This window comes from Artibeus jamaicensis, unplaced genomic scaffold (genome assembly GCF_021234435.1).
Source record: "Artibeus jamaicensis isolate MK-2021 breed Jamaican fruit bat unplaced genomic scaffold, CSHL_Jam_final contig_1016, whole genome shotgun sequence".
Taxonomy (NCBI): Eukaryota; Metazoa; Chordata; class Mammalia; order Chiroptera; family Phyllostomidae; genus Artibeus; species Artibeus jamaicensis.
Genome location: NW_026521195.1, coordinates 3,436,189 through 3,451,505, shown reverse-complemented (window position 1 = coordinate 3,451,505; position 15,317 = coordinate 3,436,189). Strand labels below are relative to the sequence as shown.

Below are 15,317 nucleotides of genomic sequence, written 5' to 3'. Positions count from 1 at the left end.
CACAAGAGTTAGACTCTCCGGGGAGTCTCCCAGCTGGGCAAACCCCTTTGCTGTTCGTAACAGGAACTTCTCCCCAGACCCATCAAAACACCAATAAAAGCATCAATTAACAGTCTAAGTCCTAAGATTCTTTGAACCCTTCAACTCGAAATCCCTGTCTTGCTCTTTCTACCCACCCTAAACAAAATCACATCATGATCTTTACGCGATTGCAAGGTCTGTTCATTACAAGACCCACCTAAAGCAAAACCTTTGCATTTCAATGAGACCTTGCCCTCTTGCCCTGACAACCGGCTCCCCCAGATGGCGCCAAGCTGTTTGGAGGGGTGCTCCCCTGCAGCAGGCAGCAGCGGGTGGTGGGTGCAGATGAAGACAAAAAGTGGTAGTTACGCTAGGGAATCGGCATCCTGTCAGTCTTTCAAGCCTGTTCCGTGGTGTCCTCATGCAATGGGGGCGAGGTTCTATTTCCATCAGTAACAAAGAACCCACCTCGGCACAAGCCACCTCTGAATGTGTGAGGCTTACATGAAGGTGGAATGGTGTGACTTGTCATTCTCCCTGTTGACTTGTTGCTGTTGAGCAGTCAGGAACCATCTGGGGAGAAGACTACTCAGACAGTGAGGGGCACGGTCAGACTGCAGTTACACTGGCAGACTCCAAACTGTGGCAAGCTCCATTGTCATGAAAATGCCCCAGGAATGCTCTAGCACCACTTCCTGCGTGTCGGGAAGCTATCAGGAGGCCTCGGAGCATGGCCTTTGGATGGGTTTTGGTAGTTCATGGGACAGAGGCTTTAGACAGTGGCTTGCGTGGACCGACTTACATAAATGTCATAGACCCGACCCACCAGAAGAGTATCACACCACAGCAAAAGCCAGGCTTTTCAGACCGAAGTGTGTCATGCGGTGTTGCTCAAATACAGTTCTTACCTTGGGCGGTTACTCTGCTGCAGACTTTGGATGGTTTGGCTTGTTAAACTGGTTCTGGTTCGGCCAATTCACGGCCAGCCCTCCTGGTACATGCCACCTTCCCCACCGATGTTAACCCCCACCATTACCTTTCCAACCTCTGTTCTCACCACACACACAAGCTCTGTAGGTGGAGGAGGTGAAGCCATATAACCACAAGGAAGCAGGATCTACCAACAAGGACGTCTGAACGTTTCTCTGTGATGTGACCACGGGACTTACACAGCTTCTGTTCCGGGTCCGCAGGTGCCGATGACAGGAAGGAGGACAGAAGTATCAAGATTAATCAGGTAATTTTATTTAAGATTTACCCTCCAGCAGCAACCAACAGGGACACCTGAGCTCACAGAATCTTCTGGCGTGTCCTGCTTTCCGGCTGCTTCAGCAGTGCACGCCCGTGAGCAACTGCTCATTGCAAAAGTCTCTCTTAAAAAATGGCTTCAAGAGCAGATAACACTGATTTACACCGTGCCCAAGCACTTGTCAACAAATCTGTTAAATTGCAGAGGGAAAGGAAAGCGGAGCAGCTTTGTTATCTTATGCATGTCACTTTATATAAAGGGAAGGCTTCGCTTCTTTAAAACAACAGGAATACGGAGCTTCCTATAGATATCTCTCTATATTTTTTTAGGGAGGTGATTACAAACACCAAGTGTTATCATCAAAAGCAAAAGCTAGTTCAAGAAATTTCTGACGGCAAAACTCGCAAGATACAAAGCTAAAATTTATAGGTTCCTTTTCTCAATTATGAATACCTTCACTAAACATAAATATTTTAACATATATTAATTTTTCTGACATTCAAAATTGTAAAGTCAATATGGCAGAATTATTGTTAAAAGCACGTATGTACAAATATTCTTTTTCCATACATAAAGTATTTGGCATAATTATAACAATTATACTGCTTCCACAACTGTTTGCTTTTATTTTTTTACTGTTTTTTTACACATAATGGTATCTCTTATTAAAATTAACCAGTTATGTACAAAAATACTTGAACATTTATTATAGAAAACCTCTATAGCCAGCCTCAACAGCGTGTACCTGCTGAATGGTTTCATTGGGGGGGTATATATAAAAAATGGTCACTGCCTTCCGGGGGAGCTATCAACAGCAACGCACACGGGTCAGCTGAGAGGAGCTTCTCAGCCACACAGGGAAAACATGTAACAGCATGATTCCAAATACAACTCCAACCTACGGTCAATCGGGTGTTACAAACAGTCAGTAAAAGAAAAAACAAAGATACAAAATACATTACTACGTACAAGGTGCTTTGTTCATACTCCTGCGGCGGTGGCATTTGCCTGCCTACCTACAGATCTAAGATGCAGCATTCTAGAACCTTCCACAGCCATCCTCCTCTAGGAAAGGGCGACGGGACAGCCCAGAAGACAAGCTCCACCAGCAACGATGGGCAGTTGGGAGGAATCTTTTATTTTGTGCGGGATCGACCGCTAATGCCCTTGCCTTTTGAAAGTCCTTTTGCCATTTAATCATGCTAACATATTTTCTCTAAGGTTTTTTTTTCCATTTGCACTATTGATTTAACACTGTCCTGTATTGATTCCTGAACTCCTGTTAATGGGACACATTAATTCGTGCCTGTTTACTACATGGGTACCTGCTCTTCTTCGATGACAGGTCTAGGGAGGAAAGGATCAAGCGGGGAAGCCCGAGCTTCAAGTAAACATTTCTCCTGGGGCTGCTACTTAATCTGCCGGAACTCGCCTCCTCTCTGCCCTGAAAGCAGGTTGCACCTTGAGGGGAAATACAGTAGATACCATGGCGTCAGAGAATGAAAGGGCTCCCCCAGGCAATTCACAAAGTGGGGTCGAGTGAATGCAGACAGCCACCATGGGTCAAAGGCAACCTGCAAAGGGCATTCTGTCTCACGGACAAAACAACGTCCAGCCCCGTCCTGGCCGCCCCTGATGTACATTGTCTAGAGCGCCTGCTTTAACCTTCACTTCCGGTGATGCGCCTCGACCAGTCCGCCTGCCCGGGGAGCCGGAGACCTCACCTGCTTGCCAACAGCCTTCCAGAGAAGGGCCCCAGAGCGCGATGTGCGCCGACCTAACGAGCTTCCTCAGAGCATCAAGTATTCAGTAAAAAATATGCAACATCATCACACATCGTATTGCTCGACAATACTGGATTGGCTTGAACATTAAACCAGGTAAAAAAAAGTGAACGTAAAAAGATACAAAAGAAGTCCCAATCACCATTTACCACCTTCGAATGAGAAGCGTGTGTAATGACATCCGGCCACTCTTCCTGTCACGCTTGGCTCCCCGGGTCAGAAACGGAAACACTGCAACGCGGTGTCAACAAGGTTTGAATGCCACCCACATAGAGACAGACCTAAGGTATTAAAGTGCCTACGCTAAGTGTCTTCTCGTCATACTTCTTACTCTCCTGTAAACGGCAAAGAAGCCACCACGGGTCAGTGTCACAGGGACTCACAGCTGGGAGACCTTCCTGGGCAGGGGCCTGGGCCGCGGGCCGGGGTCAGTCCTCCTGGTGCCGTTCTCCAGGTGGCCGGAGCGCGCGGCCAGCGGCTTGGGGGGCAAGGCGGGCGGCTCGGGGGCGACGGGGATGGAGAGGCTGTGAGGTAGCGGGACGGGGCGCCGAAGAGTCCGCTCGTAGACGCTGTAGGGCGGTGGCGTCTTGCTGTCCTTGCGCACGGGCTCCTCGGGCCCGCTGTGGCCCGACCCCGCCCCGGGCGCTGGTGGCTCGGTCACCTGGCTCTCGAAGCCCGAGGTCTCCGACGTGCTGCACCGGCTGAGCGAAGAGATCCCGCTGCTGCAGCTGCCCGACAGCACGGGGGAGTTGGCAAGCAGCCCTGGCGAGTGGTACTCCACGGGGGAGGGCGTGAAGGACTGCCCGGGGCCCTGCGCCGGGCGACAAGGACACAGAGAAAGACAAGGGGACGCAGAGCAGAGTCAGACCCTGGGACGGGCTGACGGCCACCCCGCCCAATTCAGAGGGTGAAGCCTCACCCGTACCTCTGATGGGGCTGTATTCGGAGACGGCCTTTGGAGAGCCAGTGACTTTAGCACGAGACCCCAGGGTGAGTCCTAATCTAGTTGGACTCTTGTCCTTACAGGAAGAGGAGATCGGACACACAGACACCAAAGGCACAAGCATACTGGGAAGAGTCCTTGTCTCAACGTGGGGCAAAGGCAGGCTGGAAAAGCCTGGCCAGACCTTGACCTTGGAGGTGGAGCCCCCAAACAGCAAGAAATTAAATTGCATCATTTGAGCCAGATTCCTGGCATTTCATAAGGAACTGGAAGTTCTAGCAACGATGGCTTGGTTTCCCTCGGTCGTTTAGCAGGGTCTGTTCCCTTCAATGGGTTGTGGGCTCTTCTGTCAGGCACTGGGAGTCCCACCTGCCTCCTCCTCTCACACCGCTGTGCGTCCCACCGGCATCCAGACCTGCCCCTTCCCTGTCTCAAGAGACACGCTGTGAACAGGTGCTCGCCCTGAGAGAGGCTGCGCACTGCGCATGTCTCCATCAGCAGCTTCCGGTCTTACAGTGAAGGGGCCTCGGGGACTCTGGTGGGCGCACCATTTTCTAGCCCTGGGGCCCACAGACCCTTCTTCTCATTCAACACAAAGTGGCCCATGACTCCAGCCTCCTGTGGGACATACTGTATATTGCCATGTACAGTGCGCACCTTTTGGCCCAAATTTTTGAGGGAAAAATAAAGATGTGCACTGTACTGTGCGTTCTGTATCTACATAAATGTTTTTAAGTCTTTTATTTGTGTTTATGAGTTAAAAGTATAACTCTAGAAAGTAATAATGATATCTGTATGCAAAATAATACCATGGAATACGGTAACTGGTTTTGTTTCTAAATATAAATAGTCTAATCAAACAATTTAAATGATTTTCTCTTATATGTTTGGGCCAAAAACGTGAGTGCACGTTACACACAGCAAGATGTGGCACTTCCAAAGCTTTTCCTGGAGTCGCCTCACCTTGGTCTCTCTTCGTAAACAAAGTAATGCTGGCAGACACAAACCCTTGCATTTAGTGGGAGCCTAAAATTACACATGGCCAATTTGGAGATCCAAGTTCACTGCCGTTTTTGTCAAAATATCAGACCCCACGTTCAAAAGGAGGCTGGCAAGCTCAGACTTCTCCACAGGGTTAACCCCATCGTTCACTTGCTGAAACAAAACGGTCTCGGTTTAAGGCGGCAAACTGCAGCCTGATCACTGCGGAGCGAGGACCCCGTAGCAGGGCGGGCTCACCTGTGACCCGGAGCCCACACAAATGATCGGCCAGCCCCATCGTGAGGACAGGGCCACAGGCAGGGCTGGCAACAACGTGCATAGGTCTGCTACACAGTAGGGCTCTTGGCAGCGAAACATGTGCATTGCTGTAGTTCTTTGTGATTTCTGAGTCGATCTCTTATTGTCTTATTACTACTACTCTGCAAAATCTGGTTGAACGAAGCAGGCATTCACCCCAGAGCACCAGGTAGGAGCCCGTGGCCAGTGCGGGCAAGTGGAAAGCCGGGGCAATGCTGCGGCCACGTCACTGTCCCTCCCGTCCCACAAGGACGGTGGACTCTGGCTTCGGAGCAACTCCAGGCCCACAGACTTGCTCACAAGGCAGCAGCGCAGAGTGACAACAACCCGGCAAGTGCTTTGCACTCGCCGGCAAGTTGGTTTGTCAGACGTGCAGGCGGCGCAAATGGAATCACACGCCTCTGCCACTTCCTCCAGCTTTTTGGTTTTGTTTTTCAGAGGCTCAAATGCTGTGAGCAGCGGTTGCATCACACGGCTTGTGGCCTGCCCTGTGTTTGCAGATGCTAGGGTGAGTTTTCCTCTCCTGTGAGCCAGAGATACCTCAGCAACCAAAAGGACAGGGACCACGTCACTCAGAGACCATGCTTAGGAGACCATGCTTTCGAGATCACACTGGCCTCTGGCGGGGCGGTGGTGGCTCTGACCCTCACCACCTGCATGGACAGACCACCCTGCAGCCAGTCTGATTCACTCTGGATGGTGGCTCGTTCTTTTCAAGAGGGGTTCTGTGTGTTCAGAGAGGGCAAACAGCCTGCGTTTACGGACCACAGCAAGCGTATGATAGTTATAGCTCTCCAGGCGGCTGCCTGCAAACTTTAAAACTCACTTCACTGCCTTGTTTTCCACGCCCAGGTGGGGCTCCTCTAACGGCCAAGAAAGCTGGGTTTGGCTTTGTCCACGCGGGTGGGGCCGAGGATGAAGGCACGAGGCACAGGGTGACAGCTGGCACATTGTGACCATTAGAGACCAGTTAAGGTTCTGTGTGTGTGTGTGTGTTTTAATGTCCCTGAAACCAAAAGGCCAGACCGAAAATGTCCTGGGAGAGAACACTGGGCCCCTATTTCCTCCCCAATTTGGGGTATGTCTCACTCCCCGTCTACATGCTCAGCGGCTCCGGCTGTGAATAATCTGAGCTCCAGTGGGTGTGGAGGGGGAGTGGGGACCCTGCAGGGCCACCCCGCCCCTCACCCCTGCCTCACCCGTCCTCAGTGGGGCCTGAGCCAAGGAAAGCACCTCACTAACGTGTGTGGAGGGGGCAGGGGTGTCTGAAGGGAAAAGGAACTGGGCGCCCGTCTCCAGCCTCAGCTAGATGAGAGTCCGTACCTTCATGGGAGACCGCCCGGCAGGCGAGGGGGACGCCGATGTTGTCTGTCTCGCTGGGGAGGCTGTGGGGAGAGAGCACATTTCAGCTCAGAAAGCCAGGCGGTGGTCCGTCCGCTGAAGCCCTCGGTGCGTGCGGGGCCCAGGGACCCCCGGGTGAGGGTGCTGGCCGGGAGGCGAGGGACACCTGCCCCAGGGATGGCAGCACCAGGACTGGGGCAGCGAGTGAAGAGTCACCCGCGTGTGCCCAAGTGACAAGTGAACTCGCCCCTCCAAGTCTGCGAAGTTCAGATGCTTCTTCGCTGCTTCTTCCCCCAAAAGGTGCTGTGAGGGGCGAGGTGCCCAGGAGCCATCCTGGCAGTAGCTGCTGACCTCGGCCTGCACGGAAGAGCTGGGCCCCCGGGCGCGAGGACTGGGCCCAGGGCGCACATTTGCTGCAGCCGCCCTCTGCACGTCCCCAACACGGCCCCACCCGGCAGAGAACCCTTGGCCGCGTCCCCATGAAAGGTGGGGGGTGAGAAGTGTTCCATGCAGCCTCCTAAAGCCAGGACTCCTAAAGCCAGTACTCGGGGCGCCCCTGTGTCCCGGGGCGGGGGAGACGGGGCCTAGGGTTCATCATGATGGCAGACAAGTGCAGTTTCTCGGTTTCTCCCACGAGGTGGTCAAGTCCTACGTCCAGGGCGCAGCGTGTGCCTGCGTGGGAGCTGCTCTGGGAGCGCCTGCTGGGGCCAGGCCGCCCCGGGGAGAACCACGCACGTTACCGCCTGCGCCACTGCGTCCTCACGGTGGGCGTGGCCACACTGCCTAACCCCACCCACACGGGTTTCAACGCCTTCAGGGTTTATCCAGCGTTTCCAATCTCCCACTCTGGGGGGGGGGGGGTTGTCACTCGCAAGGAAACCACAGAAAGGCCGAAGCGAAGACAGACAGTGACCACAGATGAGGACAGGGGACAGACAGGGACAGCAACCAGTGCAGAAGGGCGGGCAACCTGGCCAAGCGGCCCGGCGGGGGTGGGGTCACCTGCGTGCTCTGGGGTCTCTGGTTCTGTTGCAAGACCTCAGGGGCCTTTCACACCCACTGGTGCCGCATAGCCTTGGCCATTGCAAAACAAACTGGGTGGCATGTTACTTTCAAAAGAGTCACTTTTCTCTTCTTAAGAGAAAAGAAAATAGAGAAGATACTCAAAGGCAGCAAATGAAACACAGTCACCCAGCAAAGTCCATGAAGGAAGCAGTACCCTACTTTCTCCTACTGTTCGGCCAGTGGTATCTGCAAAGCTTCGAAACTACTCTCGACACAGGTAAGTGCTGAAAAGACAGGAGGGCAGGTAGAGCCGCCGCACAGCAGACTCGGTCCCTGTTAGAGACTGACTCGCACCTGCAGGTCCCTAAGCAGGCGGCTCGGTCAGGAGGAAAGGGGCCCTGTTACTACTATACACTCACAAAGGAAATTTCTTAGGAGTAATTTTTTGTGGTTCTCAAAATCAGAGACAACTGTTTGAGAAATGACTCGAATGCAGCCCTCTCTCAGCAACCATCGGCAATGGGCGGGCGGGCAGGGGTTCCCCACAAGCCTGCTGCAGTCCTGGCGGTCAGTTCCTAGCTGGGGGCACCCCGCCTCCTCGGCCTCAGCTCTCAGTTGGAAGGAAGGAAGCAGCAGAGTTAGCAGAGGTGGAGAAGAAGAAGGTGGTTCGAGGGAGACCACGGGGGGGGGGGGGGGGCAGTCAGCAAGGCCAGGGTGCCTGCCGGAGTCTGGAGGACAGTGCCCAGCAAGGCACCCAGCAGACCCTGTCTGTGGGGTTGATGAGGCACAGAGCCCCATTGGACTGGTGTTAGCAGGAGTTTGGCAAAGAGTGTCAACGAGTTAGGCAGCAGGTACGGTGTCCACCTCGGACACCTAAAGCCTACCTCGCTCCAAGGGGGCCCCAAGTTGGAGCAGTCAGTACACATTATTTTACCCAGTGACGGTTCCAGTGCACCAGATACCCACCGGTCTGCGTGGGCCTCGGGGGGACCGGCGGGGAGAGCAGTTTGCCGCTCTCCGCCACGCTCCGGGCCTCCTTCCCACTGTCCAGGCTCCAGCTGCTGGGTGTGGGGTTCACGGCTGGAAGGGAGGGAGAGCAAGCCTGAGACGCGCGTGCCCAGGGCCACGAGGAAGCCCGAGTTACCAGGACGGAAGACCGACTGGATCGAAACACCAGAGCCAACCAGGAGGGCTCCTGAATGCTGGCCCTTCACGCCGCTGCCTGCTTCCCGGTGACCGCTGACATTTAATTAGGTGACGCCACGCCTGTCGCTCACTCTCAAGCAGAAAGTCAGGTCTCCACACACAGAGTGTGCGGAGACACTTGCTGAGAACAGAGATGTATTGGGATGCTAGACAACAGATGGGAGACGCTGCCACTCGACTATGTTAAAACTTAGTTTAGATGGAAATTTCTGGACACGTGGCACTGAGAAGGGGGAGGCCGTGAGAAGTTGACATTCCCACTGTTGGGCAGCCTTACAGGAAGGAACAGCCGTAGCCCATGGTCCTGTCGACCGATTCGGGAAAGGCCCCTTGCTCCTGAAATCAATGCGTTCTGCTGAGGTACGTCCTCAAAAATAATTTAGAATGCAGACATGACATTCCTCTTTCCTAATCTGCCTGTTGCATGCTTCAGAAAGAGGCAGAAATACAGCATAGCCCTGCCAGGAATGCAGGGCCTGAGGCACAAGGTATAAATAGCTTCGAGGCAGTGAGGTGCAGCCTGCGCCCTGAACAGACACTACCATCTGGCGGCCACATCTAGGATTTCAACATTTTGCTGCTGCGCTCATTTCATTGACTGGGATGAAATTACTGCTCTCAAAAATAACTTCTTTTGATTCCTTTTACATTCCTAAATTCTGCACACAGAGATCAATGTTTGACCTGTACCATCAAAGAAAACTTTGTATTTTAAAATAATACGGGTTACAAGCTCTCTGCTGTCAATCTCCCAAGGCGAGTTTGAATGCCGATTGATGGTTCGGTCCTCCATGACAACACAGTCTAGTTCCTAATGGGGGAGATTTAGGTGCACCTGACGGGGAATTTCATGAGTGAATCCGATTCACTGGTTGGGGGACTGCAGGGATCCGTGAAGCTGGACCCGGAGAGAGGCCAGTGGGTGACTGGCTACACCCCCCTGCCCCCTCGCCCCGGGGGAAGTCGTCTGCCGAGTTGCACCAGCTAACGGGGCCTGGCTGCTCACCGAAATGCCCGTGAGGGCTTCCCCTGTTCTGCGTGACCCTGAGGTGGGCACAGCCCCTTCTGCACTGGACTGCCTATCCGACACAGTGCCCAAGTCACCATGCATGGGGGGTGCTGGTGGAGGGAGCTGTGTGAGGACAGTGAGGTGGGGGGACAGGGACTCATCTGGGACGGTGGCCCAGGGGACTCGGCGAATGATGCCAGAAGCCGGTGAACAGAGGGGTCCCAGCCTGCTCAGGTTCAGCTGTGGAATCAATTCCACAAGACCACCCTTTTTTAACGATGGAGTCCCAGAGGGCTGCCTTTCATTCATCCCTAAAGGGCGAGTGTGTCAGGAACGTCGAAGACCAGGAGGCCCGGCTTCCACTCGGATACACGGACACTGAGAAGACAAGGACGGGACACACCTTCCCCACGTCCGGGCTGGTGGGGGGTGGCTCCCCTACCTTTCTCAGGTGCAGACAGGTTCGGGTCGCTGCGCGGCAGGGCCCCGTCTCCAACGTGATTGAACAGCAACCTCTGAAAAAGGCGAGAGAACCTGTTTTCACGGCTCCATGTGGGGACATGCAAAGCCTTCAGAAAGTGAGATGACCATCCCAGGACTGAAACTTTTTGTTCAGAATAATGTTTCTAGGGCATCTGACGCCACTAGAAACCATTTAATTATACTTCAGGGGAAATGGAAGAAGAGCCTTAGATTTTGAGAAAGAAAACACAACGTTTCAAAAGTGTGCCTTGGATTTTAAATAGAAACAGGAAATGACTTTCCATAAGGAAGTGTAGGGGAAAGTAAGCGGCAGTTGGGCTGTCGTGAGAGGGGCGGGCGGAATGCAGATGAGAATGAGAGAGAATGGTGGGCTCAACATCCCCGGTGCAGGGCCTGCATGTCCTAAACCCTGGGTTGGGTTAAAGTGCAAAACCAATGGTCAGTGTTCCACAACTTTTCAGCCAAAAATTGTGCCAGTTTTACTTGGTTCTATGTAATATAAGGAGAGAGCAAGTGCAGGTCCTTCAAGGTGGGTGCACCACAGTGGCACGTGTATTACCGAAGTTTTAGCAACATGCACCTTGCTTCAGATACCACCCAGGGCTGGCCGCATGCTCTCCCAGAGCAGAAGGGACAAACTGTCACGGTCCCTTGCAACATCAAGGGACAAAGAAATCACACAGGTCAGCACGCGGAAACACCGTCTGCCAGGGAGTGGTGCCATGCAGACCAGGTGCCCCAGGGCTTCCCGGCAGATCACACCCCCAGCAAAGGTGACCAGTCCAGTACCAGCCACTAGCCCTCACCCTTTTCTGGAGCAGCCCCAGATCCCTGCCCAGATGTACAGAAAAACAAAGTCGCTCCCAAAGGCAGAACGAGCCCTGGAAGTGCCCTGAGGGCCAAGCCCAGGCCAGCCCTCACTCCAACTTAGAGGGATCACTCCAAGTCCAGGGGGAGGTGAGGGCCGGGTTCCTGCCTCCTGGACCTCCCGAGGAGCAAGGAGCTCAGGAAAGCCCAAGACCCACACCACCTTCTCCGTCAGCACATTAAAGAAGGACAGAGGCAGACAGAAGTGGTCCCACCCTCTGGGGGGCTGGGGAAGGGAGGGACTGCCGCTCCCTGGCCCGGGCACAGGCCAGAAGGAAGACCACTGGGCACACCACACTGCTGCACGGGGGCTGCTGCGCATGCGAGGAGCTCTCCAGGTTCATGCACCCCCTTCCTCACCCACCTGCCCGCCCCCGGTGACGTTTAAGTGGCAGCCACAGCCCACATGTCTGCCCTAGAAAATGGCTCAGACAGAAAGCCCCCACAACAGGCCCCCCCGAGGGCAGTGCTGTCAACCCTGTGCTGTTTCTGGGGAGACACAGTCTTCCCACCTGGTTTCCTAGGGCCTGTGCCATAGGATTTACCTGCGAAGGTTCCACAGGAGTCGGGTAGATGGCGCTGCACGGCCTCTCCCTTGGGGACAGGCAGGCGTTTTCTCTGGAATGCTTGTGTTTGTCGGACAACAGAGGAGAAGCTGGGGGGCAGGGGGAAGAGAAGGACAGGAGGGAGAGGAACCGTCAGGGTGGCCTCAGCTTTCAGCGCCCTTGGCCAACCCCTCCCCGGCACTAACCTCTGGCGCTGGACGGAGCAGAACTGGTCACATTGGGCGAAGCCGAGTGGGTGGAACTCAGGCTCGAGGTAGACGGGCTGGGCTGCAAAGACAGGACGCTGTCAGCAGGGCCGCCCAGAGCTCATGGCTGGGACGCTCTGGGGACGCCACCCATGTGTTTTTTGTTTTTGTTTTTGTTTTTTTTTCAAATTAGCCAAAACAGAAAAAAGGAAGAAAAAAGGCCATCTACAAATGCAGAAAAGCTCACTAACTCAGACTGGCAAGATCTGTCCTAATTAACCCAGAATCGGGGATTTCTCTGGCGGCTCCGTGCTGCTGTGGGCTGGCGCCCGGCCCAGCTGAGCAGAAGGCCCCGGCCTGGGGCGCTGTGGGGTGAGCGCCTCGAGGAGGCAGGCGCGCCCTCCCATCGCCTCCGAACACGAGCCCAAAGCCTGAGTTCAGCAACAGGTTCGAGGCCTCCTCTCCAGAGACAGTGGTGAGGAAAATTCAGCCACTCTTCCTGAACTATTACAAATGCCACACAAGCGGCGTCTAAAAAATTTTTTGGTGCAAGAGACAGTGACTTTAAAATCCCTTAAAACTATATTTTTCTTTGGCAAAAAAAAAAAAATACCCTCTTTATTACAGCGACTGCTTGACATGTACCTAAGCATAGAGATTTTACAATGGATCAGAAACCATGGATTCATAAAGGAGGAAAGCCACTGGGAGATGCTATGTGGTGGCTGTGTGGTTACAGGGGTCTGGGAGCGGCCCTGCGCTTGCCCCGGCTCTGTCGCCTGCGCAGGGCTTCTCTGACTCAGAGACCAATCGGAGCGCTTAAAGGTTTGCCCTGCGGTCAGATCCCCCCTCAGTGCAGCACCCAAGCGGATGGACAGGCTCAGGGTGGAGGTAGACCAGTGTGGCCGCAGCCGGACACTGCCCCAGCACCTGCATGTTGAAGACCTCGTCCGAGCTCTCCGACTGCCCCGTGATGTTGCTGACTTCAGCAGAGGCCTGGGAGGACAGCGAGGAGGAGGAGTAGCGGTTGACAGCCGGGTAGCTCAGCGGGCTGTTTTGGGGGGAGAAAGGGCCGTTAACGCAGCCTCTGAATGGCACCTGGTCCCGTGTGGGCTTAGTATGAAGCAAACAGAAAAAAAAATCACCATCCCATTCGCCTCTCTCCCATCGCACGCTTGCATTTATTTACTTCTCATGCCGCTGGTGCTTTACCAGCGGCAGATGGTGGCAGCGGCCTCGCAGGTTAATTATTTCATTAAGAAATAGCAGACTTGACAAACTATGCCATAAAGAATGAGAGGATGATCCCAGATCACCTCGTGGGGATGCCACGTGGTAAGATAATGGAGAGTGTGCCTCACCTACGCCGGGGAACCACCCGGGCTCCCTCGGGGCTCATGGCGGCAGGCGCCGAGTTCCGGCAGACGCGGGGGCTCCCGTTGGGGAAGTGCACCGGGCTGGCTTGGAGGCAGGCCGACAGCTCCTGCTGGGTGACACGGAAAACCCGCGGAAAGGTGGTTGGCAGGCGTGCCCACAGGCTCGAGACGCGTTCTAAGCGCCACGAAATCTTTCCAAAGAGCCAAGCAGGTAAGTCTCAGTACTGTTAAGCTCTCTCTCGCTTACTTTCTCGTTTTCACAGAAGCTGAGCACAGCAAAAAGAAGACAATTCATCTGAACATTCAGATGAAATGGTGAGAAGGTGCAGTTTCGCAGAACTGAACGATGTGGCTGTGGCACACCTCACAGACACGCACCTGAATCCCTAGGCTCGACTTCATCACAGAGAACTGGTCGACCAGCTTCTTGTGCAGCGGCCTCATGTCTTGAGGTACGAACTTCTCGTGCACGGCCAAACCAAACTCCAGAATCTGGGCCTTGAGGACACACAGGAAGAAGCCATGTCAGTGAGCATCTCCATGGAAGTCACTCCATAATCGTAAAAACTGGATAACCTACACGGCTCACTTCTAGTATTTCCCTTGCCCCGAGGGCCACGTGGAGAACTTACCGTGTTCTCCCTGTCCTTGCAGGTCAGTTTCTGGTCACTCCCTTCTCTGTTCCAGAAGCTGTAGACTGACCCCTCCAGCCCCCCGACCCTTGGCCACGGCCATTCCCTGCGCCCAGAACTAATATCAGCTATGGACAAACCCAGACACGGCCTCACCAATCTCTCATCTGAGAAGGCATGATGCTTTCTGTCGCTGGCTTGTTATTCTGGTTCTATCAGGTGCAGAGAGGGGCTTTGGTCATCCCGTCCCATTCCCGTGGGTATAAAAAGTCTGCATTTCCTATTTAGCCCTGCCTCCCGAACATCATGTCGCCCAGCTCTGAGCTTTTCCAACCATATCTGGGCCAAAAGCTGTCAGGTGACTCAAATAAACTGACTCTCCGGAGTCCAAAATGATGAGGCCGTGCCCAATTTTGTCCAATCTACAGGCTTAGTCTGCAATACGTGGTACTGTTTTCCAGTAAAGTCTATCAACCGTCCACTCCCTTTCTATAACATTTAAGTAAGACTTGCATTGATTCATTCACTCATTCACCTAGTCATTTATTTTGAGCCCCAAATTGTGAGCAAAAAGTCAGCATCAAGCTTACAGCAGGTCTTTAGGGAGATAAATTTAAAGGATGTTCCAAGAAACTCATGAAACTGTTTTCCTCCTCAGTCTTCCATTTATTCTTGCATCACAGTGGGGGAAAAGGGTAGATGTTAGCGATTTGGAATGCACTGCAGGTGAATGTGTGACCCCTGATGACCAACAGCAGCACAGAAAGTCGCGCTCCCGGGGCTCCGGGGAAGCGTGCGCTGGTCTGCGCAGCCGTGGCAGCAGGTGGCTGGCCTCCGCCCTTACCTGGTCGAGCATCAGCTCCCGCAACCGCGCGATTTTCTCCCCATCTTCGGGGTGACTCAAGATATAGTCTTTGACGAAGAAGGCCTAGAGGGGGAGGGACGATCGGTTTACTTCAGGAGAGTCACAGAGGCTGCGAAAGGCCACTGTGGTTTTCACAAACCCAGCATCTTGAGAAAAATGACACGGTCGTAAACCAGGTTTGAGTGGCACACGGAGAGGCTCCTAGTGTGGGCAGCTCGGTGGAAGGGGAATATAAGGAAGATCGGAGACCATGTGAGTTTTTTGGTAAAATGAGCAGCAAATCCAGGTGCATAAGCTGCACAGGATCCCCGATCTCAGACACACTGCCGCACCTTATGACTCGGTAGGGCCAATGTGGGGGCTTTGGCGTCCGAGCTATTGGGCCTTTCTGCTCAGAAGTGAGAGGGCCAACGAGCAGCCTGCTTCGAGCAGGTTCCAGCCAAGGCCAGACTTTTCTGTGCCCATGAACCCTGTGCTCAGGGAAAC

General features: G+C 53.9%; 1 protein-coding gene across 5 annotated transcripts in view; it reads right to left on the bottom strand.

Moving 5' to 3' along the window:
* Positions 1–1,244: 1,244 nt before the first annotated feature.
* The window catches only part of DOCK4 (dedicator of cytokinesis 4), a 313,731-nt gene continuing 299,658 nt past the window's right edge, over positions 1,245–15,317 (bottom strand). For 2 of the 5 annotated variants that reach the window (XM_037155987.2, XM_053661557.1), the window contains 10 exons: positions 14,811–14,894; positions 13,713–13,832; positions 13,320–13,444; positions 12,889–13,009; positions 11,959–12,040; positions 11,753–11,862; positions 10,300–10,372; positions 8,609–8,722; positions 6,620–6,681; positions 1,245–3,865 (listed from right to left, as the gene is read on the bottom strand). In XM_037155987.2, coding sequence (XP_037011882.2) covers positions 3,434–3,865; positions 6,620–6,681; positions 8,609–8,722; positions 10,300–10,372; positions 11,753–11,862; positions 11,959–12,040; positions 12,889–13,009; positions 13,320–13,444; positions 13,713–13,832; positions 14,811–14,894 — 1,323 coding nt within the window. In that variant the 3' untranslated portion in view covers positions 1,245–3,433. The remainder of the gene's footprint in view (positions 3,866–6,619; positions 6,682–8,608; positions 8,723–10,299; positions 10,373–11,752; positions 11,863–11,958; positions 12,041–12,888; positions 13,010–13,319; positions 13,445–13,712; positions 13,833–14,810; positions 14,895–15,317) is intronic. The other 3 variants (XM_037155988.2, XM_037155989.2, XM_037155990.2) reach the window with 3 other exon arrangements.